Here is a 27,070-nt window from a genome sequence, read left to right on the forward strand (position 1 = left end):
CTCATTGGCAGCCAGTGTTAAAGTGAATCTAACACACACTAGGGATGAGACAGGGCTCCCAGGCAGAAAGGACTGGAGTGAGGTAAAGAGTTGCCATCATGTCCAGTAGCTTGTTCCATAGTTCCCGAGTGCCCAGGGACCCCATGCAGGCAAATGTGCTAAAGATTCAGCCTAGACAGTGAAAGTCTCCAAAGAATGGTTTATTTGGATCCTTGGTCAGTTATGTTTTGCTTGACTTTTGGTCATGGGTCCCATGATGTATTGTGAAATTACATTGAAATACAAATTACAGTGCTAAAACTTTAAAAAAAAAAAAAAGTTGGTTTTTTTTTTTTTTTTCCCCTCCTTAAAAAACAGCCGTATACACCCAGGACAAAGGACTGCCCTTTAAAAACACTGTGGAGATGCTGCTGTTGCTAGTGTCACCTATAGAATGAAGATGAGGCCTTTGGTGTCTGAGCTTTGACTGTGAATGTGTCATTCTTTCATACAGGTGTTGTGACAAAGGTGACCTTCCCTTATAAAGTCCTTGGTTTTTCAGGTGAAACCAGTGTTGTTGCATTTTATGTCCACAGAAGCTGTGGTAGGACCCAACTCCATTCCCAAGCAGCTGAGGACCAGCAGCCATCTTCAATGCTTGCCTGCCACATGGCACTGTGGGGCCTGGAACCCACTCTAAGTAACACCTCACTTAATGGCTTGTGGACCATGCACCAGGCCCTGACCTGTCATGCCTGCTGCTGCGGGTCTCCTGAGGCTGACTAGCTGGCCGAACAGAGACCAAAGGCAGTAGCAAAACAGATGTTTACAGTGAGGGACGTGGAGCTTCAGTCCTGGTATTTCACAGGGAGAGAAGATATCACAAAACCCATTCTACCCACCTCACAGAGTACTAGGCAGAGCCCAGCCGTGGGAGCTGCCATGGGAGCATTAGTTCCTGAGCTCTGCACAGCAAAACAGTAAAATGGTTACCAAGGCCTTGGTTACTAGCTCAGCTGCTTGTGGGACCTTGGGCTGAAGGTGAGGACTGATGGCCAACACTGATTGTTCTACAGAATGGCTCCTGAACCTGACATCATCCCTTCCATGCCTAGTCTGGACCACTGTCCCTTCCTACTTTAGGTTCTTCTGAATAACTCCATCTTTGCAGGGAAACCACTCCCAAGAACTCTGAAGATGACCAACTCTCTGTTCCTGGCTTTGAAGCAGCCTGCCAGGGCCTCTCAGACCCAGAAAAGGGCCATGTGAATACTCCCACCAGTCTGTTCAGGAGAGATGGCCAGCAGGTCAGAGCTGGTGCAGCTTCCCCCGCTCAGTGAGCAGTGTCATAGCTACGGCATAGAGGAGGTAGCCGAGGACCAGGAGCAAGGAACAGGGCAGAGGCCCAATGCAGAACAGAGAGGCCACAAAGAAAGCCATCAGGAGCAGGAGCAGGGTCCGGTAACTGCCTAGGAATCGCAGGCTGAGCCTGGGGCCCCGGGTAGGACTGCTCACCTGCCTCCGGCCCACAGGGCTCAGCAGGTGTCTGTTGCTCAGTGCTGGCTCAGTGAGGTGATAGCGACAGAAGCTGCCAAGGAAGTCATTCCTGGAGCACAGAGATGCCATCTGGCCTGCAAACTTAGTAAGAAACAAGGGTTCAGCAGTGTTGGGGACTGCAAAAACCCTCTCTTCCAGGCTGCCTCTAGGACTAGGTGCTTCCCACAGGCTCACTCTTAGGGCTGTGAAGGGGAAGATCCTGCATAGGGCAGGAGTACTCTGGAAGTGATATCCAGGAACATCCCAGCAACCTCTGGGCTCACTTACTCTGCGGTTGATGGCAGATGACAGCCGGAAGAGGGCTCGGACCAGACTGGTGATTTCGTAGCTCCGGATGGGCTGCAGCTCTAAGTCTCCCTGGTACTCAATTTCAAACCTTCGCAGACCATTAATGATCTAGAAACCCAGGCAGCGGGAAAAGTTCCGAAAATAAATCTTGGCAAACTACATGGGCAAAGGGGTAGGGGGGAACCAAGGACAGATCATGTGACCATTATGTGCCCCTGGTGACAGAAGTGGTAGTGGCCTGTTAGTGACCTACCTGGTAGCGGCCCAGGGGTGTAAGAATGAGCCCTTCTTCCCCAACAATGCAATCTGGTAGCTGCTGCTTCCCATTCTCATCCTGTGCATTCCCCAGGGCAAGTGTGAGCTGGGCCAGCTGGGCTTCATTGAGCTGCCAGAGAGAAGGCCCCTGCTTTCAGAGGGAATTTCAAAAGGGAGGAAGGGGAGAGCTCTTCACAGGGAACTGTGTAGGACGTACTCGGAATATCTGACGCAGGTACTCCAGGGCCTTCTCCAGGTACTCATCTGTCTTGCGGACACTGTCCTGACCCATCTCATCCAGGTCATTGCCTGGGTAGCAGCTATTTGTGTCTGTGGTGCCAAAGCCCAGCCACGACAGGAAGGAATGGCTAGCTGGGCTCTCCGCACACTGATCAGAGATGGACTTGGCAGTCTGCTTGGCCTGTGTGATGAGCTGAGCAAGGCGTAAGACCTGCAAGGGAGGCACAGGCATGGCAAATGGTCTCCAGGGAACACCCAAGGAGGTGTCACTGCCATTTGGGCAGGGTGGCCCTGAAGAACTAGCTCTATGAAGAATGCACAATCAGAGCGAAAAATGGCATCTTGCACGCCTTTAATCCCAGCACTCAGAAGGCAGAGGCAGAAAGATCTCGTGCCTTCAGCTACATAGAGAAACCCTGTCTCGGAAAAAAAAAAAAAGGAAAGTGGCATCTTATGATTTATGGTGTGGACGGTCTTTGTTATAAGAAAATAGTAGCCGTTACTGGGGAGGGGAGGAGAGGACTTGGAGCATCTACTCAGTACCCAGCCTTCCTTTCTTCCTTGTGGTCCAGTTGGCCTTCATTGCTTCAGGGACCTCACGTAAGGATGGACTTTGACCACTCACCAGGGTCCGGACTTCAGGACCAAACATCGGGATGTATTTGCAGTCTTGACCCTCCAAGCTGTAGACATGGCTCTTCACCTTGAATGAGGCATCTGTCACAACTGGGGGCCATGGTGACAGGAAGCTGCTGGTGACTGTGAAATGCCGATGCTGGCGGTGGGGAATGATGAGCTCTGGCTCCAGGAACAGCTGCTCTCCTAGAAAGCAAGATATGAGCCGAGTGTGGCTCCTGCTTCCCGGGAGCCACTGATACGGTTCCTTGACCTTTTCTCAGAGCCCTGAGGAGCTGTAACAATGCTGTACCTCCAAGGCCTACCTGAGTAGTATCTTAGAGGACCCAGCTCCAAGTGCTTAGGAACCCCAGGAACACGAACAGTAGGCAAGTGCTAGGACAGCAACAGCAGCTAGTGCCTCCCACTGCCCACCAGTCAACAGGAAGAAACAGCAGTTCTCAGAGTTACATCTTAGAGCTCTGTTGCCCATATCTCTGAGTTCAGTGCAGCCATTACTGCTGCCAGCACTAGGAATGGGACAGTCAACCGAGTGCAGAGCTTTTATTACACTTCTGTGTAAGTTCCCAAGCCAGCCTATTCTAAGCCATAGTGAAAGTCCTTGATCCTGCAACACCCGTGGGTTCCTCTGCGCTGCTTTGGCAGTTCAGGTCCTAGCGCAGTGGGGCTGGCCCCAGGCTGAACACTCACCTTTCTGGATCATCTCAGTCAGGTTGGGCTGGGCAAAGACCTTAGCCACTCGGAAAACCATGAGTGCGTTCTTGGGGCTGACCAGGTCTGTGCGGAGTGCCCGATTCAAGAAGCTCACAAACAGCTTGGTGTACATCAGCAGGTTTTCCTGGATGAAGGGTGCCCTGGAGACAAGCGGCGGGATGGAGGACAGCCAGAGGAAGACTAAGCATGGAGCCACACTGGTCCTTACTCTCTAAAGATCACTCCTCCTGATTCCCCCAGCTGCTGCCGCCATGCAAGGGAGTCACAGACATTAGGCAGGAGAGAAGTAGAACACCTCAGTTGTCTAGTATAACTAAGCATCGAACACTGGACCCTTCTCGAGGGGCCATGAGCATCACAGCAAGGTCTGCTGGAATAGGATATGAAGGGCAAGACCAAGACCCAGGAGACTAAAAGCCATTGTGACCCCAGCACCACAGGAATATAAGAGAAAGGGACATGGCAGCTGCTCTGTGCTGCTAAGTGAAATGGGGGCCTTTGGGATGATCATGGAGCCAGGCTAGGCCAAGGCAAGGAGATGAGGTTCCATGATCCCTCTGTACCCACTGTGTAAGACTGAAGCACTACACGCCCAGTCAGCACACCTCTGCACAAAAGGCCAGTGGCATCCCTGGGGCAGGTGGGCTGGGGGCACTCACCATTTCTCCGACACACACCGTGGCTGGGAATCACTGCTCTGAGCCTGCTTCTCAGGGGCATACCTCCATGGCTGCAGGTAGCTCAGCCACATCTCCAGGACCTAGTAAGGGACACATGTGCCCTGAAGGCCTGTAGTTGTAAGTTAGTGCACTTGTTTCAGACACATCCTTTGATGGTCTGGACCTGCTCCAAAAAAAGATCCTGCTGGGTCTGGACTTTTCCCCAACATCAATGTAGATGCCAGTGAGCAGCCCTTCCTACATCCTCACTACAGGAACTCAGTGCCTCAGACCAGCCCCTTAGGGAGGGTCATGGGAGCTGAATATGGCTCTTCTGTCCCCAGGAGTCAAGAGCACAGCAAGACTCACCAAGGCTTCATCTCTAAGGCCCGTGATGATAGCCCTCCTGTCTTGACAGCCCACCCCACAGGCTGCCAGCATCACAGCACAGAAGGCATGAGTGATGGGAAGGACAGGTGCTTACAGCTCTGAAGGATGCATCCAGAGGCCAGTGGCCGAAACAGTGCTGTAGGAAGACATACAACTTCTGCTGGACAAACCGTGGCACTGCAGCCCTGTGGGGATGGGAGGGTCATGAGCTGTCGCTTGCCAACGGTGGTGTGCCTGCTCACAGGACCAGCCCTGGCCTGTAAGTCTGTTCTGCCTATAGGGAACACAGAGTACTCCCCTGTTTCTAGCCCTGTTCTCCAGGGGGGCACAGAGGTCAAGAATACAGTATGTACATAGTCTTTGAGGTCAAACCCTAGCACCAGCCTGCCTCCTGGCTGAGGTAAGACAGAACAGCAAGGCTGTGAGCCCTGGCCTGGCCAGCAACTGCACAGGAAGGAGCGTCCAGACAAGTGGTACTCTGCATGCACACATTTATGCCAGAAGAGGGCAGCAGATCCCACCATAGATGGCTGTGAGCCACCATGTGATTGCTGAGAATTGAACTCAGAACCTCTGGAAGAGCAGCTTAACCTCTGATCCATCTCTTCAGCCCCCAGAGTGGTGGTTCTCAACCTGTGGGTCATGACCCCTTTGGGGATGCACATCAGATATTTACATTGTGATTCATAACAGTAGCAAAATTGCAGTTATGAAGCAGCAACAAATCACTTTATGGTTGGGGTCACCACAACATAAGGAGCTGTATTAAACGGTCGTAGTGTTAGGAAGGTTGAGAACCTCTGACCTAGAGGGCAGCCTTTAAGAGCAGAAGCAGGCAGGAAGCCCCAGCCCTCTGGCCTCAAACAGGCTAACAGGGATCAGTCACAGTGGGGTAAGTGAAACAGAGGCCAGGAGCCCTACCACACCCCACACCCACCGCTTAAACTCCTCCAGAGGGCTGGTGGCATGGGAGTGTGTCGATGGTGAAGCCTGGTCTGGCTTTAGGCTGTTGGCAAAGGCGTGCAGGTGCTTGAGCAGCAGGCGTACCACCAGCACGTGCTCCTCAGTAGGCGTAAAGGACTCCTAGGAAGGAGGAGGGTCAAGGCCATAAGAGATCTGGTGGTTCTGCAGCCCCATAGGAGAACAGTACCAGGCCGGGAAGGTCGTCGTGTGCTGCTGGACCTGCACTGACACCAGTTCAGAGCACTGAGTTGTGTGACCTTGTGCCTACTCTGGGTGAGCTGGTAAAGCACACAGTCAGCAAAGAGCACCTCACACCCCACCTTGGCAACATCTGGCCATGCACCCTCAGACACTGCAGCCTGTGCTGGGCCTCCAGAGCGTGAGAACAGGTGGACCACTAGCCCACCTAGGCTCTGGCTCCAAGATTGTCTGGCTGCCTCCCAACACAGGCAAAAGCTCACCTTGCTCAAGTGAGAGTTTCTTTTTTCCCCAGCTCTTTCACCAGCCACAAGCTCAGGCCTGCCCAGTTGTCTGTACTAGCCACAACCAGACAGGGACTCAACCCAGGAGTCAGCTAAAGTCCCCAGGACTACAGATTCATTCTAAAGCTTGTGAGGTGAGCTTTAGACACACACACACAAACACAAAATCTTTGGACCACAAGAAGCATCTCTGGTTGCTGAGCATCATCTGGGTGTAGGTAGTACTTGTAGGGCAAGGAGTAGAGCTGCCATCTGGAGGCATGAGTGAGTCAGTCAGGCAAACCCTCTCCCTGCATCCTTTGGGCCCTGATGACTTGTGGGGCTAATGCTGACAGAGGGCTTGGCCCTGTGGCACCCATGAGTTCAGGAGACCATACACAGGCTCTATGTACAGCACAGTCCACTCAAGCCTCCCTGTCATGAAATGCTTCCACAACAGTTGAGCATGATGGCACACAGCTACAATCCCAGCATTTGGGAGGCAGACAGGGAACTTGCAAGTTCTAGGACACACAGCCTACACAGCAGGCCAGCTAAGGCTACATAATAAAACTATCTCAGAAAGAAAGAATGGGGAGGAAAAGGCCTCACGTCCAGGTCACACTACACTAGCTATAAGGAGGGTTGTTCTCTTCTGTTTATCTAGAACTTTAGCCTTCCCAGAGGATGCCCTGCTTCTGAGGTAGAAAAGAGGTGACCATCTACACCCTCTGAAACAGGAGATCTAACCTAATTCCCACTTGGCAGCATTACAAGGCAGGGCCTGGTGATCCTGACAGTCACCATCTGGAGGGGTCAGTCCCATCACATGATCAGTGGTTTAACGGGTCACCTCTGGAGCCAGTGCCATAAAGGCAGCCAGGTTCTGCAAGATCTCAGCCACTGAGCTGCACTGCTAGCCTGGGCTTTTTGAGACAGTCGTACCGTATGGTTCAGATTGTCCCAAAGTGGCAATCTGCCTGCTTCCTCACAAGTGCTGATCTAGTTTGGTCTCAACAGCACTTGTCTCCTGCCATGAAACTGGCAAACACTACAGTCATCATCAGATGCACACCCTCTTCCACTCAGGACCAGCACTAAGTAGAAGAAAAGCAAAAAAACCTAAGGTTTTGTTGTTGTTGTTTGTTTCAAGATAGGGTTTCTCTGTATAGCCTTGGGTGTCCTTGAACTCAGAGTTACGCCTGCCTCTGCCTACCAAGTGCTGGAATTAAAGGCGTGCGCCACCACAGTTCAGCCCTGTTAATAATAGACACCGTTAATAACAGAAAATGTACTAGAACATATAATAGTCACACAGACTAATCAATACTAATGACCATCAGGTCAGGCAATAACTCCCACTCATATCTTCTCTACATACAGCTGCTCTCCTGGCAACTGGCCTGACACCTGAGCAGTGACATCAGCTCAGTCTTTTAGCTTAGAAAGTAAACAGCACCATCTCAAGAGCCACAGGCCGTCTCCCCCAGAAGCAAATCTTACCCAGCTTTTTTCAAGGAGGTTATAGATGGCCAGCCCTGGGTACCCTTGCCCATCAATGTCCTCCTCTTTCCTATGGGATTGGGTAGGGGGTTCACATTCTAGAGGGGCATTGTGGGTATCCCCCATGCCATCTGCATTTTCTTTTCTTTTTTCCTTTCTTTTTTTTTTTTTGGTCTTTCAAGACAGCGTTTCTCTGTGTAGCCTTGGCAGTCTTGGCACTCACTCTATAGACCAGGCTGGCCTCGAACTCAAGTGATCCACCTGCCTCTGCCTCCCAAGTGCTGAGATTAAAGGTGTGTGGCACCACTGCCTGGTGCCATCTGCACTTTCTAATGACAGGAGGATGTGCTCCCAAAGCTCACAGCATCCCCCACTATGCCCAACCTCCTCGGGCTCATCTTCACAGCTTCTGGGGTCTTCCCTGGAAACTGCCTCACTGCCAAGCCCTCCCATGGGAGCTCACTAACTGCTGCTCCTGAGCAGGAACCCCACTTTGAGAAGCACTTATTACCCAATGCCAGCAACACTCAGTGGGCAAGCCTGGCTTTTTCATCTTTGCTCTTCCCCAGGATAAATCAGACACAGTCCTGTTTGGGAGCACATCTCCACATTCCCACGATTTCACACAAATCAACCAGCTCCACTCCCCTAAATACCTGAGGTCTGAACTTCACTCTACTGACCTCATCCATTCACACATTGGTCATTTTTGCCTAAACAGGCAGCAATCCCCACGCTCTAAGTGAGTCTGTAAGTAGCTGGGACTCAACAGACCTGAGGGCTCTGGGGGAACCCCCTGTTCTCCCTACTCTCTTCAGGCTGGGTAACAACTCTCAACAGGGCAGGAGCCACACCACACAAGTCCTCTGTGTAGTCAGACCACTGCAAGGCTCCCCCACAAATCCTGACAAGTTGAGACAGCTCTGTGGGCTAGGAGCATAGGAGACGATTCCATAATCCATGGCCAGCCTCCTATAGCCACAGAACCACACACCAGGCTAGCCTGCAAACCTGTGGGGCGAGTCAAGCTGAGGGCTGAATGGGGCCTGCCTCTAACACATGGGTATCATTTTGCTCAGGACTCCCTCTTAAGGACCACAGTAGACTTCTTGGAGACCTTTACAGTGGCACTGTACCAACATATACTCTTGCGCCCACCTTGGGGCAGGGGAAGGGAAGGAAAGGCCAGTACTTGATAGGCGTGGAGGGCCTGGAGGCTGGGTTGGGCAGGGCTGTGGAGGGCGCTGGAGACATTGAGTCGGTAGTGTAGAACCTCCAACTGAGAGACAACAAACAGAGAAAGGCCAAGAAGAGGCAGATCGGAGGACATACAGGGTGGGGGAAGGGGATAGGGTAGGGCAGGGGAAGGGAGGTGGGGTGAGAAAACACAAGGAGCCCAGGAGAAAGAACAGAGGAGAACAAACAAACAAACAAACAAACAAAAAACAAGAACAAAAGTTCATCAGTGGCAATACCCAACAAATGCCCAGCAGCCCTGGGTCTCCCGCAGGCAAGCCCCAGCTGAGATAGATGAACCCGCAAGATCCCCTACACAGCTAGCTGGTCAGCCCTCACATGATCAGCAGGAAATCCTGGGCTGCTGGGAATGAAGACCTCAGCAGCTCTGAGGTCTGCAGTTCTTTTTTTTTTTTTTCCAGAAGTATAACACTGTCCCACTGACCCTAAGATGAGGATGTATAAATATATAAATGTATGTATGTATGATTGTATGTATATATACACATACATATGTATTACACACACACACACACACATACATATATATGAGACAACATATGCACATAACAGTCCCCAAAATCCCAGGATGTCACTGTCACTGGCACATGCTGCTGCTACCAAGGCTAGCAGCTCAAGGCTCAGAAAAGAAACTTCTGAATCAAGCACAGAAGGACTCAGGGAAGGGGGGCTGCAACTGGCTTTCTGTATATATGGGAGCCATATGGACTTGGCCAATCTAATTTGAAAATATTTTAGAAAGGCATCTGCCCTGAATGTATGTGTATATAAGTAACCTGAAGTATTTTGTTTTGAAACGGGTCTCAGACTGCAGCCTATGTGGGCCTGGAACTTGCAATTCTGCCTCAACCTCTGGAGTACCAGGGTTAGACACATGTAGGGCAAACCTTAAAGCAGGACAGGTCAGTCATGTGCAAGAGCATTTTCTTACAAGGGAATTAATGATGCAAAAATCTAGAATCCTCAGAAATAGGCCCTGAGACTGTCCCTGCATGCTGAGTGAGGAAGTAATGAGGGACTTCCTTGGGTTGACTTGACAAAAAGTTTACCAAATTCGTTGGGAATACAGCTCAGTGGAGAGCATGCCTAGCATGTGTGAGGCCCTAGGTTCAACTTCCAGTACCAGGAAAGGGAAAGAGGGAATGTATTGACCAAATCGGTAGTTAAGTATATAATAGAACCAATCTTCATTCATCTAAAACCCATAAATATCCTTTCAGGAATGGTTCTTGCCAATCTAAGCAGGTGGGCCTAGGCTCAGTCTACCAGGCTGCTCTCTGCCCCTACACTGGAAAATGCTAAAGGTGGGGCACTTACTAGCTCCAACTGGGGAGACAGACTTTTCTACCTCTTGTCTCCCAGGAAAGGAACCCCAAGAGTCTGACAGTCACATTCCCCTAGAGGCTTGGGGCAGCCCAGGACAGCAAAGATGAGAGCCAAGCCAGCAAGCCTCCCAGCCCCACCCAAGCACCCTCTACAGTATGTCCCTTAGCACTATTGCCTGCTAAAGCACTCCTCCAGCAAAGCACAGCCAACACCAGCAAGCTTGTGCGCCACAAAGCTCACGCCCTACCAGCATGCCCACAAACTGCAGGGAGGAAAGAATGGACTTGCCAGACACTGAGGAACCTCCAGTGAAATGAGCAAAGGCCCTTCCTTCCTCACAGGCTTCATCTGTGCCAGATCCCAGGCTCAACTGCAGTGCTCTGAGAGGAACCAGGTTCCCCTTCATGCAGGAACACAGGGCTAGTCCCCTGAAGGCCACAGCCAGCACTGACCCCAGTCACTGGAAGTGACATGTACTCTGGACACAGTCTGACCAGAGTGGACTCTGAGGTGCCAAATTTCCTGCATGTGGCAGTCAGGGCTTGGTGGAGACTGGAGAGGATTTCTGGAAAGTACAGTACAGGCCCCAGTAACAGAATGGAGCTGTGGAGGAAGGCAAGTTCTGCAACTGTTGTTCCAGGTTTCCAGCCATTGGAAACCTCTAGGTTCTATATTCTCTCAGGAGAAGGCAGGTAAGTACAGCCAGCCAGGGAGCGGCAACCTTTCCAGCACACCTCACCCACCCAAGGTCTGGCCAAGAGGAAGCAACTGTGGGGACAAGAAGGAAGTCCTCTTCCCCAGACCACAGAAGACAGAAGGGCGTTTCTGGTTGGCTCTTTAGAGTGGGTGTGGCTTCCACTCACTGGAAAGACAGCAGGAGTGACAGGGAAACACTGTAGCAAAGCACTGTAGCCCTCAGTCCTCAGCAAGACTAAGCCATGTGGGCAAGGGTGATCCAGCTGGGGGCTGGGGACATGGAGAAGCCCAGTCCCAGTCTTCCCTGTGCCAGCACAGAGTAGGAGCAAGCCTGGCTGGGAGCATGAAGGGTGTCACAGGCACTCTGACTTAGGTGCCCAAGGCCAGGAAAAATCCCCAGCCTTCCCCTGTCTTCCTCTTCCAATGTGATGTTTTGAAGAGACATTTAGGGGGCTCTGCACTTTGAGGGCAGTGGGCGTCTCCATCTCCAACACAATAGGATGTTGCAGTTACAGAACTGACTACAAGGACACTGTGGTAGCAGGATCAGGGTTACTACTGAGTTACAGGGCACACTCCTCCATATGAGTAGCATCATCTACCCTCTTCATTTTAAAGGAAATGCTTGAGAAGTTACCTGGCAGTGACAAAATCAGTCTACAGAGTAAGGAGATACAAGCAGCAGCATGTGCTGATGCTGCCTGTGTATGAGTCTGTGACTCTCAAGACCCACCAGGCCACTCACTAACACAACAGAACTGTTTTACTCTGGCCAGTACTTGCCTAAGGGATACCACCACCAGGAGGTCTCAGAGACTCTGCCACCTCCACATCTCTGCAAATAAGTGTGCTACCCCAGAGGGAAGACAAGGGAAAAGGCTGAGGAAGAAGAGAGGACTGAGAAGCAGACCAGGCCACATGCAAGAGGGTCCCAGAGCTCACACATCACAAATGGCTGCTTGTTGCTGCTCTGCAAATCAGAGCAGCAAGTAGGCCAGAGGTGTAAGGTCATCATAGCCCATCACCTGAGAGGATCAGGGCACTGCTGATGGCAGCAGAGAAACTGCACATGAATCCCAAATGGACTCATAGCTTTCTCTGTCCCAGAAGACCAAGAGCATCAGACCTGAGCCATTCCCAGTGATGGCAAGGACTTCAGAGAGGACAGACCTCAGGCTCAAAGGTCACCTCCTATGTACAGTATCCAAATGAAGGGTGAGCTTCTGCTTCCCTCCATCAAAGCTGGGACACGTGACTCATGCTGAGGACAAGATACAGCAGGCTAGCAAGGGCAGGAGACAGGAGATGGATTAACAACCACAGACACATACCTTGGCATGGGGGGACTGCATTTTTTGGTACATCTCCAAAGAATAATGATGAAGCCACATTTCAACAAAAACCTGCAAAAGGACAATAACTGATCAACAAGGCACTACACCATTAAATGGTGAACAAGTCTTTCTAACAAATGGAGCTGGAAACAGGCTGCCCACATGCCAAAGGAGCAAGTTGCAAAGTACCTGATCCCACACACAAGAATTAATGCAAAATGGAATGCTGGCCCACGTACAAGAGCTAAAAACTACAAAACTCAGGAGAAAACACGGGAGGAGCATGCATGGCCATAACTTCTTTGAAGTGACACATACAAAAATAAATAAATAAATAAAAATAAAAAGACAACGGCAATGCTATCAAAAACAAAGCTTTTGTGCAACAAAGACACTTTACTAGAGGAAAAGCAATCTACAAAATACGAAAAAAAAAAAAAAAAAAAAAAAAAAAAACAGCTGGGTGTTGGTGCTGCACGCCTTTAATTCCAGCACTCGGGAGGCAGAGGCAGACAGATCCCTGTGAATTTGAGGCCAGCCTGGAGTACAGAGCAAGTTGTAGGACAGCCAGGACTGTTACACAGAGAAACCCTGTCTTGAAAAAGCAAATAAACCAAAACAAAGAACAACTCTCAAGGCTGGCCGTGGTGAGGAAAAAAAAACTCAACCAAACATTCATCATTCACAATGCAATTAAAAAATGCACAAAGGTCTCATTTCAAAAAGACAATGCTCCAAATAAGATAAACAAAAAGTCAATAAAACATAAAGATAGTCAACATTGTTAACTATTAGGGAAATGTAAATCAAAATAACACCACTTTATACCCACTGAGTGGCTACAGCAGCTACACACATGCTGGTTTTTACAAGCTTTGTAATTACTTTCTAAAGGATCTGTTGCCCTCTTTTCATTTTTTAAAAAAAGATTTTATTTACTTTTATTGCATGTACATTGGTATTCTATCTGCATTCACATCTGTGTGAGGGTGTTGGATCCCCTGTAAGTTACAGACAGTTATGAGATGCCATATAGGTGCTGGGAATTGAACCTGAGTCCTCTGGGAGAGCAGCCAGTGCTCTTAACAGTTGAGCCATCTCTCTAACCCCCACTGTTGCCCTATTCTAATCTGAACAGTGTGCACACATACATGAAAGCAAAATACTCATACACATTAAAAAGAAAGAAAAAAAAGCAGAAAATAACAGACACTGATTTCCCATGTGAAAAAAACAGAACCCACATACTCTACTTGGGGGCTATAAAACACGAAACAGTAGTAAGCAGAACTACCATGTGACCTCATAATGCTGTTTCTAAATACATTATACCCCATAGATCTAAAAACATATGGGGTGGAGGTTAGAGGTACCGGAGAGATAGATGGCTGTGGTTATGAACCCTTGCTGCTCTTCCAGAGGATCTTGGTTCAGTTCAGTTCCCAGCACCCTCTCAGGCAGTTCAGATCCCAAACTTTCCAACCTCTGTACTTAAATGGCACAAATATAAATAAAGCAAACATACCCCAAATGTCTGCAGATAGATGAATGGATATAGTCATCTAACCATTGAAAATGAGAGATTAGAGACAAGGTCTTACAATGAAGTGCAGGCTAGCCTTGACTTAGATCCTTGGGTCTCAGCTACCTAAATTTGGGATTACTAGGATCTAATACCAAGTCCAGAAAACAAAAGGAAATTCTAATCATGCTACAAGAATGAGGACATTATGCTACATAAAGCAAATGAGTCACAAAAATATTTCAGCCAGGCAGTGGTGGTGCATCTTTAACCTCAGCACTCAGCAGGCAGAACCAGGCAAATCTCTGTGAGTTAGAGGCCAACCTGGTCTACAGAACTAGTTCCAGGACAGGCTCCAAAGCAATAAAGAGAAAACCTGTCTTGAAAAAAAAAAAACCAATAAGTAAATAAATTCACATAATCTAGATAAATCATCTAGAAACAAGGTGCCTAGAGTAGTCAGATTAACACAAACTGAAGCAAAATAGTGCTTCCTGGAACTAGAAGGAAAGGAAAATGGAGAACAGCAAAAAAGGGTTGGTTTGTTTTTCAAGAAAGCTTAGGGAGCATTGTACAATATGGGCTAAAGGAGTATAAGGCCAGAGGTCAGGAAGAATTGGAGTCAAGGGTCTCTGGACATGACAGGACCCTGGTACTCAAGAACTCCAGCATCTATGGTTGATGCACAAGATCAGTACAAAACACCAGTCAACTCCCAGCATGGACAGAGGACCAACCTCACACACTCCTACCCTAACTAAGAAGCTACCAAACAACTGATGACTTCTGGGAGTGTGTGTGCTCTTTGGTTGTGTAGCTCTCTGCAGGTCAACTGAGCTCCAGGGATAGCCCCATACTCACATGTACATGGGCAGCACAGAAAGAACTCTGTGAGTTACAAAAGCAAAAAAGGGAGGGAAAGAGGCAGGGAGAGGTGAAGGAAAGAAAAGCAAGCATGAGGAAGTTGGGAGAAGTAGGAGATTGGGGAGCAGAGCTAAGAGGAGTAGTGGGAATAAGTGCTCCAAATACACTGTATGCATGCATGGAATTCTCAAAAATTGGTAAACTGCTACTACTGAGTGTTGGTGGTACACACTTTTAATCCCAGCACTTGGGAGGCAGTGGCAGGAGGATCTCTGTGAGTTTGAGGACAGCCTGGTCTACAGAGTGAGTTCCCAAGACAGCTGGGACTGTTTCACAGACAAACCCCGTCTCGAAAAACCAGAGTACTTGCTATTGTTGCAATGATTCAGTTCCCAGCACCCCACAGTGCTTTACAAGCATCTTCTTTCCTGTAATTTCTTTCCAGGGAAGCTGATGCCCTCTCCTGGCATCTGTATACAACTGCATGTACATGGTGCACATAAACTCTCAAAGGCACACACACACACACACACAGGTGTATACATTTTTAAAAAGTGTATCATATGCACAGCAATCAATGTATTGAATACTACTTGAAAATGGTTAAGATGCACTTACGAGGCTGAGGTACATGGATATGAAGTTCTAAGTCAGCCTGGACTACACAGAAAGTATTTCAAAAAACTAAAGTAAAAAAGTTAAGATGATAAAATTCATGTTATATATATATTTTTCTACAATTAATATTTTATAAAAATAAAAAGAATTGGTGCTCTGGTTCAGGAAACAGAACCCTCCAAATCTTCTGTCCTAATGGCAGAGGACATGGAGTCACATCTCATGAGCCATCTATACCAACACAAACTCCTCTGGGAACACTGATGACAATGGCCTACTAGGGCTACTATGAAAATAAGCAGGAGGCTTCTAAAACACAGCACCCCATATTCCAGTTATGTAAAGCTGGGGACTGATTCCAGCCTATCCAGGTTCCTCTGTCAGGAGGAACACTAGCTACCTACCAGCTCTGGAACAAGCTGATCTCCCCAGACACTGGGACATGGAAGAGGGTCCCTGAGGACCTCTGCCCTTCCACTTGTGTCTCCTGCTCAATGGGTGGGAGCTCACTGCTGACCAAGGTGGTGGTTTTGAGGGCCCTCACATGCAGCATCATACAGAGAAATCTCCGCAACAAGACTTATCATCCAACATAGGAAACCAACACTAGCAACACATAACAATGTTAGAGGGGGACAGGGGAGGGCACATGGAACATGTTCATAGATGGACTCGTTGGAAACTAGGAGACCGGTGAATGAATATATACTTGTGAGAAAAACATTACTGTGGACAAGGGAATCTGTGACAGAAAACACTATCTATGACATTTAGCAGTTTCTCCTCATCTGCTTTCTCAATGCCACAGCAAGAAAATGTCATTTAGACCCAGCCTCCAGTTCACTAGGTGTCTTTGGGATTTCTGCCCCACAGGATGGAAGGTGTTAGCTAAGTAGTTTGCTCGGAAAGAGAAACAGGGACTGGCTTCCTTCAATTTTACCTGGAGTAGAGTTTCTGACCGCCAGATCTCATGGGAGGCAGGGTCTGCATTCACAGATGTCTGATGAGAGATGTGTCGCTTCAAAAGGCTAGTGTGGAGACCATAGGAGGCAAAGGGCATGGCTGGTGTCCTAACAGGAGATACAGAGACAACAGCAAGTTAGGGACCCCTGCTGACACCAAAATCAATGATACCAAGAGTTAACTAAAACATACTGAATCACACAGTGACACAAGGTTCATACTGATACACTTGACATCCTTACTATAAACTGTCCAAAAGCAAATGAAATGCTAAAAAAGCAATGAAATCAGAAAGTCACAACTTAACAACTTGCTCTATTAATAACTGCATAATTGAAAATAGCAGATGCTAGCATAAATGATAATTTGACATTCGTTCCTACCAAGTCCTTCATCCAGGTAGAATATAGATTTGAATTTATAGTAGAAAAACCTGGTTAACGTCCTTAAGCACAATGACCAAGTACCTATCAGCACTATCGGAGCCCAGGGATGGCAAAGATCTGATAGGATACTGGGAAGTGGTGCTCCCGCTTACTCAGCCCAAGCTAGACCTAGGCACGAGCAGACACCCAAGGAAGGGAGTATCTACATCCACCCTGTCAAACACACCTAGGGACCTCAGCCACAGTGAGGAAGTATAGGAGGAATAAGGGAAAAAGAACTGCAGAGATGACTTCTGTACTAGTTGATTTTTTTGTCAACTCAACAAGTTGGAGTTATCTGGGAAGAGGAAACTTAATTTAAAAAAAAAAAAAAAATGGCACCAAAGTGCCTGTAGCAAGTCTGTCATGTATCTTCTTGTTTAATATTGATAAAGGAAGGTCCAACCTAAGGAGGGTGGGGACAGGGCCACCCCTGTGCAAGTGGTTCTGAGTTGCATTAGAAAGCAGGCTGAGGAAGCCATGAGGAGCAAGCTAGTACAAAGCATTCCTGTTGGGAACCAGCAGTCTGCTGACCCAGCCCCTGACGATGGGCGGGATGTTCATGGCCATGTCATCGCTACATCAGGCTTAACCTGGCTGCCAGAAGACTCAGTTATGCATGCGCAAGCTCCCCTTTTAAAGCAAGCGCGCCAAGCATGCCCCTCTCTCTTGCTCTTTCTCTCTGGCTTTCTCTCTCTCTCTTCCCCCTGCTTTTGGTTGGCCACCAGCTACCCCCTTTCTCTCCCTTCCTTCAATAAACTCCATGTGGGCGCTGAGTCTTGTGTTTGTGTTTTATAGGCATAAGCTGCAGCAAAAGAACATCAGTTCCCCCATAGTTTCTGCTTTAGTTCCTGCATACTTCCCTTAGTGATAGATATGAAACAGACCGTTTCCTCCCCACATTGCTTTGCTCATAGTCTGTACCACAGTGAGAGAAATCCAAGATGACTGTGAACAGTGAGCAGCCGGCAAGTACCAGACTCAGCCAGCAGACATGGGGGGGGGGGGGCGCTGGTGGTGAACACTAACAGTCTCTCAAGACTTGACGATGGCTTGGCAGCATACAAGCCTCCCAAGGTGGACAGATGCACTGTGCTCAATCAAGAAGAATGTGATGGCCTCTAGGAAACACAATGGAACACCAAATGGTCCAGGGAAGCTAGGCATATTTGTAACCCAATACTCAGGAGTTGGAAACAAGAGGATCATGAATTTGAAGGCAGCCTAGGCTACACAGTGAGTAACAAGACAAAACAACCCACCATATATATATATATATATATATTTTTTTTTTTTTTTTTTTTTTTCTTTAAAGAGAGCCATAGCTATGTCAATAATTTGGAAATCTTGGTTAAAAAGCATTTTCAAGTCTATCTGCCAACTTTTCTTTTTTTGGTTTTTCAAGACAGGGTTTCTCTGTAGTTTTGGAGCCTGTCCTGGAACTCACTCTGTAGACCAGGCTGGCCTCAAACTCACAGAGATCCGCCTGCCTCTGCCTCCTGAATGCTGGGAATAAAAGCCACCAATGGCCAGCACCAACTTTTTTTTAATGTGTGGCATTTCTTCAAAGAAAGGTCAAAGCAAGCCAACAAACTAGGCCCAGATAATCACTTAGCACCTGAATTCCACTTTGGAGAGAGGAGGAATTTACTGGACTTCCAAGACCTCCTCCTTAGTTACAGCACTACCAGTGTATCGGGGTCAAGCCTCACCTCCCAGTCTACCTACATGGTGAGTTTTAGATGATGCAAATACCAGAAGACATGGGCTGAACCAGAGCTTGCATCTGTGCCTACCTACAGCCTCCTAGAGCAGGCAGTGGGTCAGTGAGGTCAGGGAGGGAGCAGAGAAGCTCAAACAACTCCTGCTGGGTTAGAAAGTTTCCTAAGGAGAATGACCAAGAGGCTAAGGGCCTTTAGTCCCAGTACTCAGGAGGCAGAGGCAGGTGGATATATTGAGTCCAGCCCGGTCTATAGAAGGAGTTCCAGGACTATTATACAGAGAAACCCCACCTTGAAAAACAAACAAACAAAACAAAAAACAAAAAAAAAAACAAAAAAAAAAAAAAAAAAAAAAACTTAGAAAAGGGCTGGAGAGATGGCTCAATAGTTAGGAGCATTGGCTGCTCTTCCAAAGGACCTGGGTTCAATTCCCTATCCACATTAAGGCTCATCATTGTGTTACTCCAGTTCTAGGGAACCTGACACCCATGGCAAAACATCAATGCACATTAAAAATAAATAAACAAATAAATAAATAACCTTAGAAAAAGCAGCTGGACAACACTCGGGATGCAGAGGCAGGCAGATCTCTGTGAGTTAGAGGCCAGTCTGGTCTACAAAGCTAGTTCTAGGACAGCCTCCAAAGCAATACAGAGAAAGTCTGTCTTGAGAAAGGAAAAAAAAAAAAAAAAAAAGAAAAAAAAAAAGAAAAAGCAGCTGGAGAGGCAAGCTCCAAATTGTTGCCATAACACACCTCGAACCGTAGTATACTCCAACTGTACATGCTATAGCATGCCTTTTCAACCCGGGCTCTCCCCATTGACCCCCTTGACCACTGATTTCTATATAACGATCATCTCTTTTCAATATAAGACAACCCTTCCCCCTCCACTCAGACCACACCCGCAGTGAGGGACACTCCATGGCAAGGCCTTGTCAGTGAGGCCCGAAACAAGTCTCACCCCCTTCCTGTCTTTGTCAAGGCAAAGGAAGTTGAGAATTGGACCCCAGAAAAGTTAGGGATCCTTGGACACAGACACCAATAATTAACTAGGCAATGCCATTAATGAGGCCACTCCCAGCAGAAGAACCAGGTCTTACTAGTCAAGGCAGTCTTACCTGGGGGCTGGTGAGGGGCTGGACCCTCCTGGACTGGAGGAGAGTGGTGGGGGCACACTGCCTTCAGTGGGCAGGAACCATGACAGGTACCTGTCCACCAGGATGAAATAGGCACAGTCTGAAGTACGAACATGGAGGGACATAGGCATTGGCTAGAAAAACAAAATTGTTATTAGTGCTGTGAACACTGGCAATTACACGGTCGGCCAAGGCGGAGCCTCGGCCCTTCACCGTGGGGTCTTTACAAATCACATTCAGAGGTAACCCCTTCTGTACCTTTTGAGAGATGAGGCTCAAAGCAAAGAAGAACATATAGTATTCAAATGGATCTGGTGACAGTGTCAAGGGGCAAAAGCACAAATAGTAGGCCACCTTCCAGTGTTCTGGCTACCCAACCTCCCACACCTTGAGCCACCAAAGGATACTGAGGGCAAGATTCAGGCCAAGGCCTCCGGTGGGGGAAAACTGAACCTTGTTGTGGTACAGAGGACTGTCAGGGAGGACATTTTCCTGAATGGATGCCTTCACAGGGCCCTGTAAAGAGAAGAAGATTGGTGGACAATCGCCAGAACAGTACCCTCTAGCGGCTGCAGTCTTTGGGGGCTGCTGAGGCAGACACCAACACACAGATCCTGCTTTACGGGTACAGGGTCTGACCTCTGGGCAGGGCTTGGCTTAGAATTTTCCTCTAGCCCTTATAAAGCTTCACACACACAAGGGTGTTTTTTTGAGCCCTACCTCCTGCTTTTCACACCTCCTGAGCATCACACTGCAACCTTCCCTGAAGGTCTGGAAACTCAGAAGAGTAAGGCAATGCAGTTACATGGGCCTGCCTGCCATCTGGGCCACAGCACAGTACAGTTTCCATCAGCAATTTGCAATGAGTTTTTAAAAATGTCACACTGGAATTTGTAAGCTGTGATGCCCTAAGTCCCTGAGAGACTTCCCTGCCCAGCCACCCATTTGGCCCTCTGCTCCCCAGTGCTACTCACCACCATGGCCATGGATTACTCACAGGAAGGCAAGAGACAGGAAAGTCAAAGTTGTAGTCTTCAGCTTGAAGCTTATAAACCAACTTCATCATAGGGCCACTGAACACAAGATTTAAAAAGGAGAGGGGGTCTGTCAACACGAGGAAGGACTCAGTCCTCCCTTCTCAAGCAGGAAACCTACCTACCTTGGGTCTAGAAACTCCATTGCTATGCTGTACTCCACAGGGTTCACACGCCCCTGGAGGCATCGGAGATTCCAACCAACAAGGACACCATCCAGGCTGCCAAAGATGCTCTCCACCAGCCATGGGAAGATGGCATGCAATTCCTGAAACAGTGCGCAGTAGGCATTCTCACTGAGGACCAGTGCCCAGCTCCGCCTCTGTTCTGGGTTGCACCATACAGTATCTGCCTGAGGTCACTCTGATATAGACCCACAAAGCTCTGTGGCAACGGTGACCTCTTCCACTGGTGTCACATAACACACCAACCTTCGATTTAGCCCAACTAAGTCAGCCTTTGACTGAAATATCTTTTAAGGTTTATTTTTATTATTTTAAAAATTATGTGTATATGTGTGTGGGTGTGTGCATGAGTACAGGTGTCTATTGAGTCCAGAAGCAGGCATCAGATATCCTGGAACTAGAGTTACAGACGGCTAAGAGCTGCCTGACATGGTTGCTAGAAACAGAACTTGGAATTCTCTGAAAGATCAGCAAATGCTCTTAAGCCCTGAGCCATCTCTCCAGCCTCCCTCACGCTCTCCACCAATGTGTTTGTTTGTTTATTTTGAGACAGAGTCTAGCTAATGCAGTAGGATGGCCTTCAAATCACAAAACTCCTCCTGCCTCAGCCTATAACACCATACTCAACCAAGAATAGATTTTTTTTTTTAGGGGCTGGAGGTGTAATTCAATGATAGAGCACTTGCTTACCATGTGAGGCTCTACATTCAGTCCCCATACCACAAAACACTAACAACAACAAAAAAAACAAAACTCTAATGGGGACACAGAAACCTTAGTCAGTAAAATGTTTGCTGCACAAGCCTGAAGATCAGAGTTTGATCCCTGCACTCATACAGAAATAGAGGGGTAGTAGCACATCTTAGAACCCCAATGCTGAGGAGGCAGACAGGAGAATCCCTGGGGCTTGCTGGTCACCCACCCACCTAGCCTAAGCAGCAAAGCCCAGATCCCAGCAAAACCCTGTCTCAAAAAACATGGTGGACAATTGCTGAGGAATAATACCTGAGGTTGCACACATACACATGTAAACCTCACACACACACATATACACAAGCACATGTGTACCATTCCCCAAAACCCTTCTGATCTTAACAGACATTGATTAAAAAGGAAAGAAATTCTTTTTCTTTTTTTAATCAAGTCACTGAAACATAACAGCAGTATTAATTTGTTGTCCAGGCCAACTTTTGGGTCTCATCACTTCCAGTGTGTATTACATTCACATTCTCAAATTATTTATATGAGGCTCTCAATCTTAGTACTATGGATACTTGGGGATGGATACATTGTTGTTGTTTCAGAGACAATGTTTCACAAAACCCAGGTGGGTCTTGAACTTGCTGTGTTAGCCTGGCCTTGAAATTCTGATCCTCCTGACTTCCAAGTGTTGGGACTACAGTATGCATCACTATGCCAGGCTTTAGGTTGGATACTTGATTGTTGCAGGGAGCTGTTCTATGTATTGTAGGATGTTTTTAGCATTTCTGGCTTCAACCCACTACAGATACTCAAGGATTATAGGAGATACCCAAAGGGAGCTGCAAGCAAAGCTGTACCTTTGCTGGAAAATCCTCAATGACTTTTACCAAGTCTTGGCAGCGCTGTGCAAAGGGCTTATTTATAGAGTCAGCTTTCAGACTAGCCTAGAAGACAGTGGGAAAGAAACATAGTAAACAGACTTGCTACACAGATTCTGCAAACAGTCTGCATCTGATCAAGAGAAACACAAGTAATGATTCCACCACTTCAGGCAAAAGCCCACAGGAAACTTCTAGAAGAGAGATATTATAATTCTACCACCTGTAGAACAGAAATCTCAGGTGCTCCCTTAGGCATCTGTTACTTCAGAGTGCTGCATCACCAAAAAGAAACTGACTCCCACTGCCCACAAACAGGGTCAAGTCAGCATTAGATCACCCCCAAAGTTAGAAAGGATCCCTGTTGTATAGGGAACCTTTATGCAGTTCCCAGGTATTGTTTATACACAGCAGATGCAAACTTCCCACCTCCTCAAGCACCAATGATTGCACCACTATGATCATCCCATAAGAACAGCCAATAAACACAGAGAACAGAACACCTCTTTTCTCTCCCTTTTTTTCTTTTTTCTTGTTTGTTTTGTTTTGAGACAGGGTTTCTCTGTATTGCTTTGGAGCCTGTCCTGGAACTTGCTCCGTTGACCAGACTCCAGACTGGCCTCATACTCAGAGATCCGCCTGCCTCTGCCTCCCGAGTGTTGGGGATTAAAGGTGTGCACCACCGACACCCGGCTCCTTTTTTTCTTATTCTTTTCTTTTCTTTCCTTTTTTTTTTTTTAAAGGCAGGTTTCTCTGTGTAGCCCTGGCTGTCCTGAACTCACTCCATAAACCAGGGTATCCTCAAACTCAGAGATCCACCTGCCTCTGCATCTCAAGTCCTGGGATTAAAGGAGTGCACTACCACCACCTAGACATCTCTTTTTCTCTTAACCAGTGGATAGCAACTTACTGGAGTCAAACCAAGGAGATCTAGTGAGGTCATGGGATGAGGGGATAATACACTGAGTCCATGGAGAAGAGGTCTCTGGGCAAACAGACTGAGATCAGGAAATGCTAGACTTTCAACAAGCAGGCTTGAATCAAAGCTATCTAATGCTTTGACCACCTCCAAACAAGAAGGGACTGCATGGGGCAAATCTGACTGTTAAGGCCATGGGCCAAGGCAGCTGGCTTGAGGGGTACACTAAGGATGAATATTCCATTTTGTTTTGGTTTTTCGAGACAGGGTTTCTCTGTGTAACAGCATTACCTGTCCTAGAACTTGTTCTGGAGACCAGGCCGGGCTCAAACTCAGAGATCCACCTGCAGTTTTCTCTGTGTAGCCCTGGCTGTCCTGGAACTCCCTTTGTAGACCAGGCTGACCTCGAACTCACTGAGACCCACCTGCCTCTGCTTCCCAAGTGCTGGGATTAATGGTGTTGGCCACCACCACCCGGTGAAATGAAGACCTTAATCACTCATATCTACCCAGCTCCCTATTCTAATCTTTAAATTAGAGCCCTAATGGCAGCAGTGTCCCTCTAGTTTTCACTGATAACAATTATAACTATTAGAATGCCTTACACACACATAGAGCTCATGCATCATGACCACTCTGTTACATATTCTTCTCATTCTGGGGACTCAGGAAAACTACATTTGATTCAACTCTTGTTTTGTTTTTGTTTGCAGATGACTTTTCATTGTGTAGCTCTGGCTGACTTGGAATCCACTATGTAGCCCAGGTTGACCTCAAAGTGTTTACAATCTTGCAGCCGCAGCCTCCCCAGTACTGGCTGAATGAGAAAATCAGAGTTCAGAGACTGAATGCATGCAACATCCTGCATTAAGAGAAGGTAAAGAAAGTATTCTAATACTCATTTTGGTATTGTTTCCTATTTAAAAGAAAATATCTAGTAGAGAATTTCTCAAATCAGTCGGGTATGGCAGCACATGCCCACTATAATCCCAGCATTTGGGGAATTAAGGCAGGAGGGACTAGACTTCCAGAGGCCTGCACAGCCAGGTGTGGTAGTGCACACATTTAATCACAGCACTAGGAGGCAGAGGCAGTCGAATCTCTGTGAGCTCAAACCCAATCTGGTCTATATGGCAAGTTCCATAACATCAGAGCTACACATAGAATAGAGACCATGTCTCAAAAACAAAGAAACAGTGAAGCATGACTCTACAGCAAGGCTCTTTGTACCCTAAAAACTAGTGCTTCAAATTAGCAGAAAGTCACTAAACTACAGAACCATCAACAGCACACTTCCAAAGGTGGCTGACACTTACCAGGAGGAAGCTGGGCTGCTGTAGATGAGGGAATGCCATAGCAGCTTCTGGGAAGGCAGAAATTGCTGCCTTAGGGAACCACTGTGGAAAAACAAAGACAAAATCTCCATATCTTCTATACAACAGATTAGACGATTTCACAATACCCAGGAGAACAGTTGTTGAGCACAGCATAAATTACACCACATATTCCTTTGATTTCTAAAATGCAATACTCATACAAACCACAGTAGCCATAGAGTTAGCTCTGAAGAGTTGCTAGATGTCAGGACTGGCTTAAGAGCTTTTCATTTATTCCCTTATCTAATCACCCTGACCATCCCCAAGAGTCTTCTTGCTTGGCTCTTCAGTCAAATGCCCATCTAAGCAGTGTTATAAAGAGATTTTTAAAGAATCAACTGAAGTACAATGTTGGTGAACTTTAAGATAGAAAGCAGAGCCCACCTAGAAGTCAAGAACTCAAACTGGATTCTGAGAGCCACTTGAAAAAGCTTGGAAGCAGATCTCTCCCTGGAGCCTGCAGATTAGAGCAGATCTTGATTTGACCCTTCTAAGGCCCTAAGCAGATACTTCACTGTAGCATGAAAAACAGATATTGGGGTTCAAGCCTCAAGCTGAAGATCAGAAAAGCAAAGCAAAGAGGCCACTAGCTCTTACCTCTACCTCGGCTCAGGCCAAAAAAGGCAATCCTAGACTGCTCCCGACTTCACTTGGACTGCTATGCTCTCTTCAGGGTGGCTAGAGACTAACTCTCAGACTGAATGTCAGCTCTGAGACCTTGCTCCTGTCTTATATATCTTCCTAATGCTGGGATTAAAGGCATGTGATCCCAGGTGCTGAGATCACCTTTGTGTGAGCTGTTTCTTTTAGGACGCGATCAATTTCATATAGTCAGTGAGGCCTAAACTAACAGAGATCCATCTACCTCTTAATCCTGAGACCTGGGATTAAAGTTGTGTATGACCACTGCCTGATCTCTATAACTTGAGGCTGGCTTTGCTTTCTGAATCCTCAAGCAATCTTTAATAAGTCATAAATAATATATCACCACACTTCACAAATGTATGGACTTGTGACTATGTAACTAAGAGAATGTAAATGCAAAAGGTGCTAAGTTAGGAAGAATAAAAAGAACAGAAAGAACATGTCCACAATAACCCCAGAGGCTGACACAAATACAGTAACAGAAAACAGCAAAAGATTCCTCAACACCCCACCAATAAGCAGCAGAGCCAAGAGTCTGGTAAATTCCTTACAACTCTCTTATTCCAAAGGGCAAAACTCTTTGCAACAAATGAAGAGCAAGTTCTTCCAGGAAGCCTTAGAAATGGACACCAAAAATTAGGACTAGCTCTGCTGGTTCCAACCTCTCTGTGCCTGTGGTCTGAAACACTAAATAATCACAATTAGAACAGAGAGGAAACCCGCCTTCCATTGGTGGACTAGTGCTATCTTTTCTGGCACAGCTCTGCCCACTACAGGAGTAAAGGTGCCAGGGTGGCAACTGGCACTCTGTGAGGACAGAAGGAGGAGCTGAAGGCAGTTGCAGTTTTGAGAAGACCATCATCAATCTTTGCCATTGGCAAGGGAATCACTTCGCAGGTTTTTCTAATTCCTAAACTAGCTATCTGTTTCAGTGTTATGGAAAAACATAAAATGTTTCAGTTCTGACCTACACTGCAAACTACTCCAAAATGGTCAGGGCAATATAAAATTGTGGACTATTTGATAAGGACGGAGCTCTAGAGACAAGTAACTCTCTCCTCACAGAAAGCAAGCAACTGAAAGTGAGGGCCAGAGATGTCAAACGTGGGTCTTCCTACGACTCCTATCCACTGGTTAGACCCTGTCAGTCATGCCCCGAGCCAGTGTGCACTCAGTGCCAAAGGCGATCGCTTCACCCGACCCCTCAATACCCACTTTCTTCGAGCGCTGCTTCCAACTCTGTTTTTGAGGTTTCTACCGATTGAGAGTCAACGCTCTCAGGCCAAAACAAACATCGCGCCACAGCCACGAACTCCTTTGGCTGCCCCCATCTGTTGACCACAATTGTTCAACACGCTAAGTTTCGAGACTACCCTATTACAGAGGAGGAAACTGATGCTCGGAGAAGTCAAAAGGTGAAACCTGGACCCACACCGAGTTCTACGATCAACGTCGCTAGCTGACCAAGGTTCAATTTGCACTCCAAGTCCTCCCTCCCTCCCTCAACTCCCGCATCGTGGGTTCATCGAGCCCCTACTGGCTGTGCGGACCACGCAGGAAGGCGGCAGAAAGGCATGGCCCTGGGGGTGGCGTGAGGGTGCAGCTGGGCCCGCGGTTGCCCGCCGGCCGCGCTCAGGCGGAGCTGCCGGAAGGCCCGAGTCCCTCGGCTCGAGGGGGAACGGAGCCGCCTCGGCGGAGACTCGAGGAAACCGCACGGTGCGGGGCTGCCTCGCGCGTGGCTCCTGCCACTCACCTGCCGGGCTGATGACACAAACCTCGAGCTTCTCAGAAATGGAAGCCGCCATTAGTCCACTGGGCGCAGA

The 27,070-nt window shown here is 47.8% G+C and overlaps 1 protein-coding gene across 3 annotated transcripts; it reads right to left on the reverse strand.

Moving 5' to 3' along the window:
• Positions 1-181: 181 nt before the first annotated feature.
• Positions 182-27,070, reverse strand: Smpd4 (sphingomyelin phosphodiesterase 4). 3 transcript variants are annotated; one of them, XM_051191069.1, is made up of 20 exons: positions 27,001-27,070; positions 24,543-24,623; positions 22,287-22,373; positions 20,668-20,810; positions 20,506-20,581; positions 19,916-20,024; positions 19,767-19,819; positions 19,491-19,642; positions 16,203-16,332; positions 12,256-12,327; positions 8,838-8,924; positions 5,656-5,801; positions 4,813-4,903; positions 4,329-4,429; positions 3,646-3,809; positions 2,945-3,141; positions 2,297-2,530; positions 2,078-2,209; positions 1,804-1,932; positions 182-1,617 (listed from the first exon to the last, which is right to left on the reverse strand). In XM_051191069.1, exons 2-20 carry the CDS (start codon positions 24,579-24,581, stop codon positions 1,288-1,290), a joined length of 2,472 nt encoding a protein of 823 aa, XP_051047026.1. In that variant the 5' UTR covers positions 24,582-24,623; positions 27,001-27,070; the 3' UTR covers positions 182-1,287. The 3 variants fall into 3 exon arrangements, with proteins under 3 accessions (XP_051047026.1, XP_051047025.1, XP_051047027.1); XM_051191068.1 differs by lacking the exon at positions 27,001-27,070 and adding an exon at positions 26,785-26,928; XM_051191070.1 differs by lacking the exons at positions 8,838-8,924; positions 27,001-27,070 and adding an exon at positions 26,785-26,928.

Source organism: Phodopus roborovskii, unplaced genomic scaffold (assembly GCF_943737965.1).
Source record: "Phodopus roborovskii unplaced genomic scaffold, PHOROB, whole genome shotgun sequence".
NCBI lineage: Eukaryota > Metazoa > Chordata > Mammalia > Rodentia > Cricetidae > Phodopus > Phodopus roborovskii.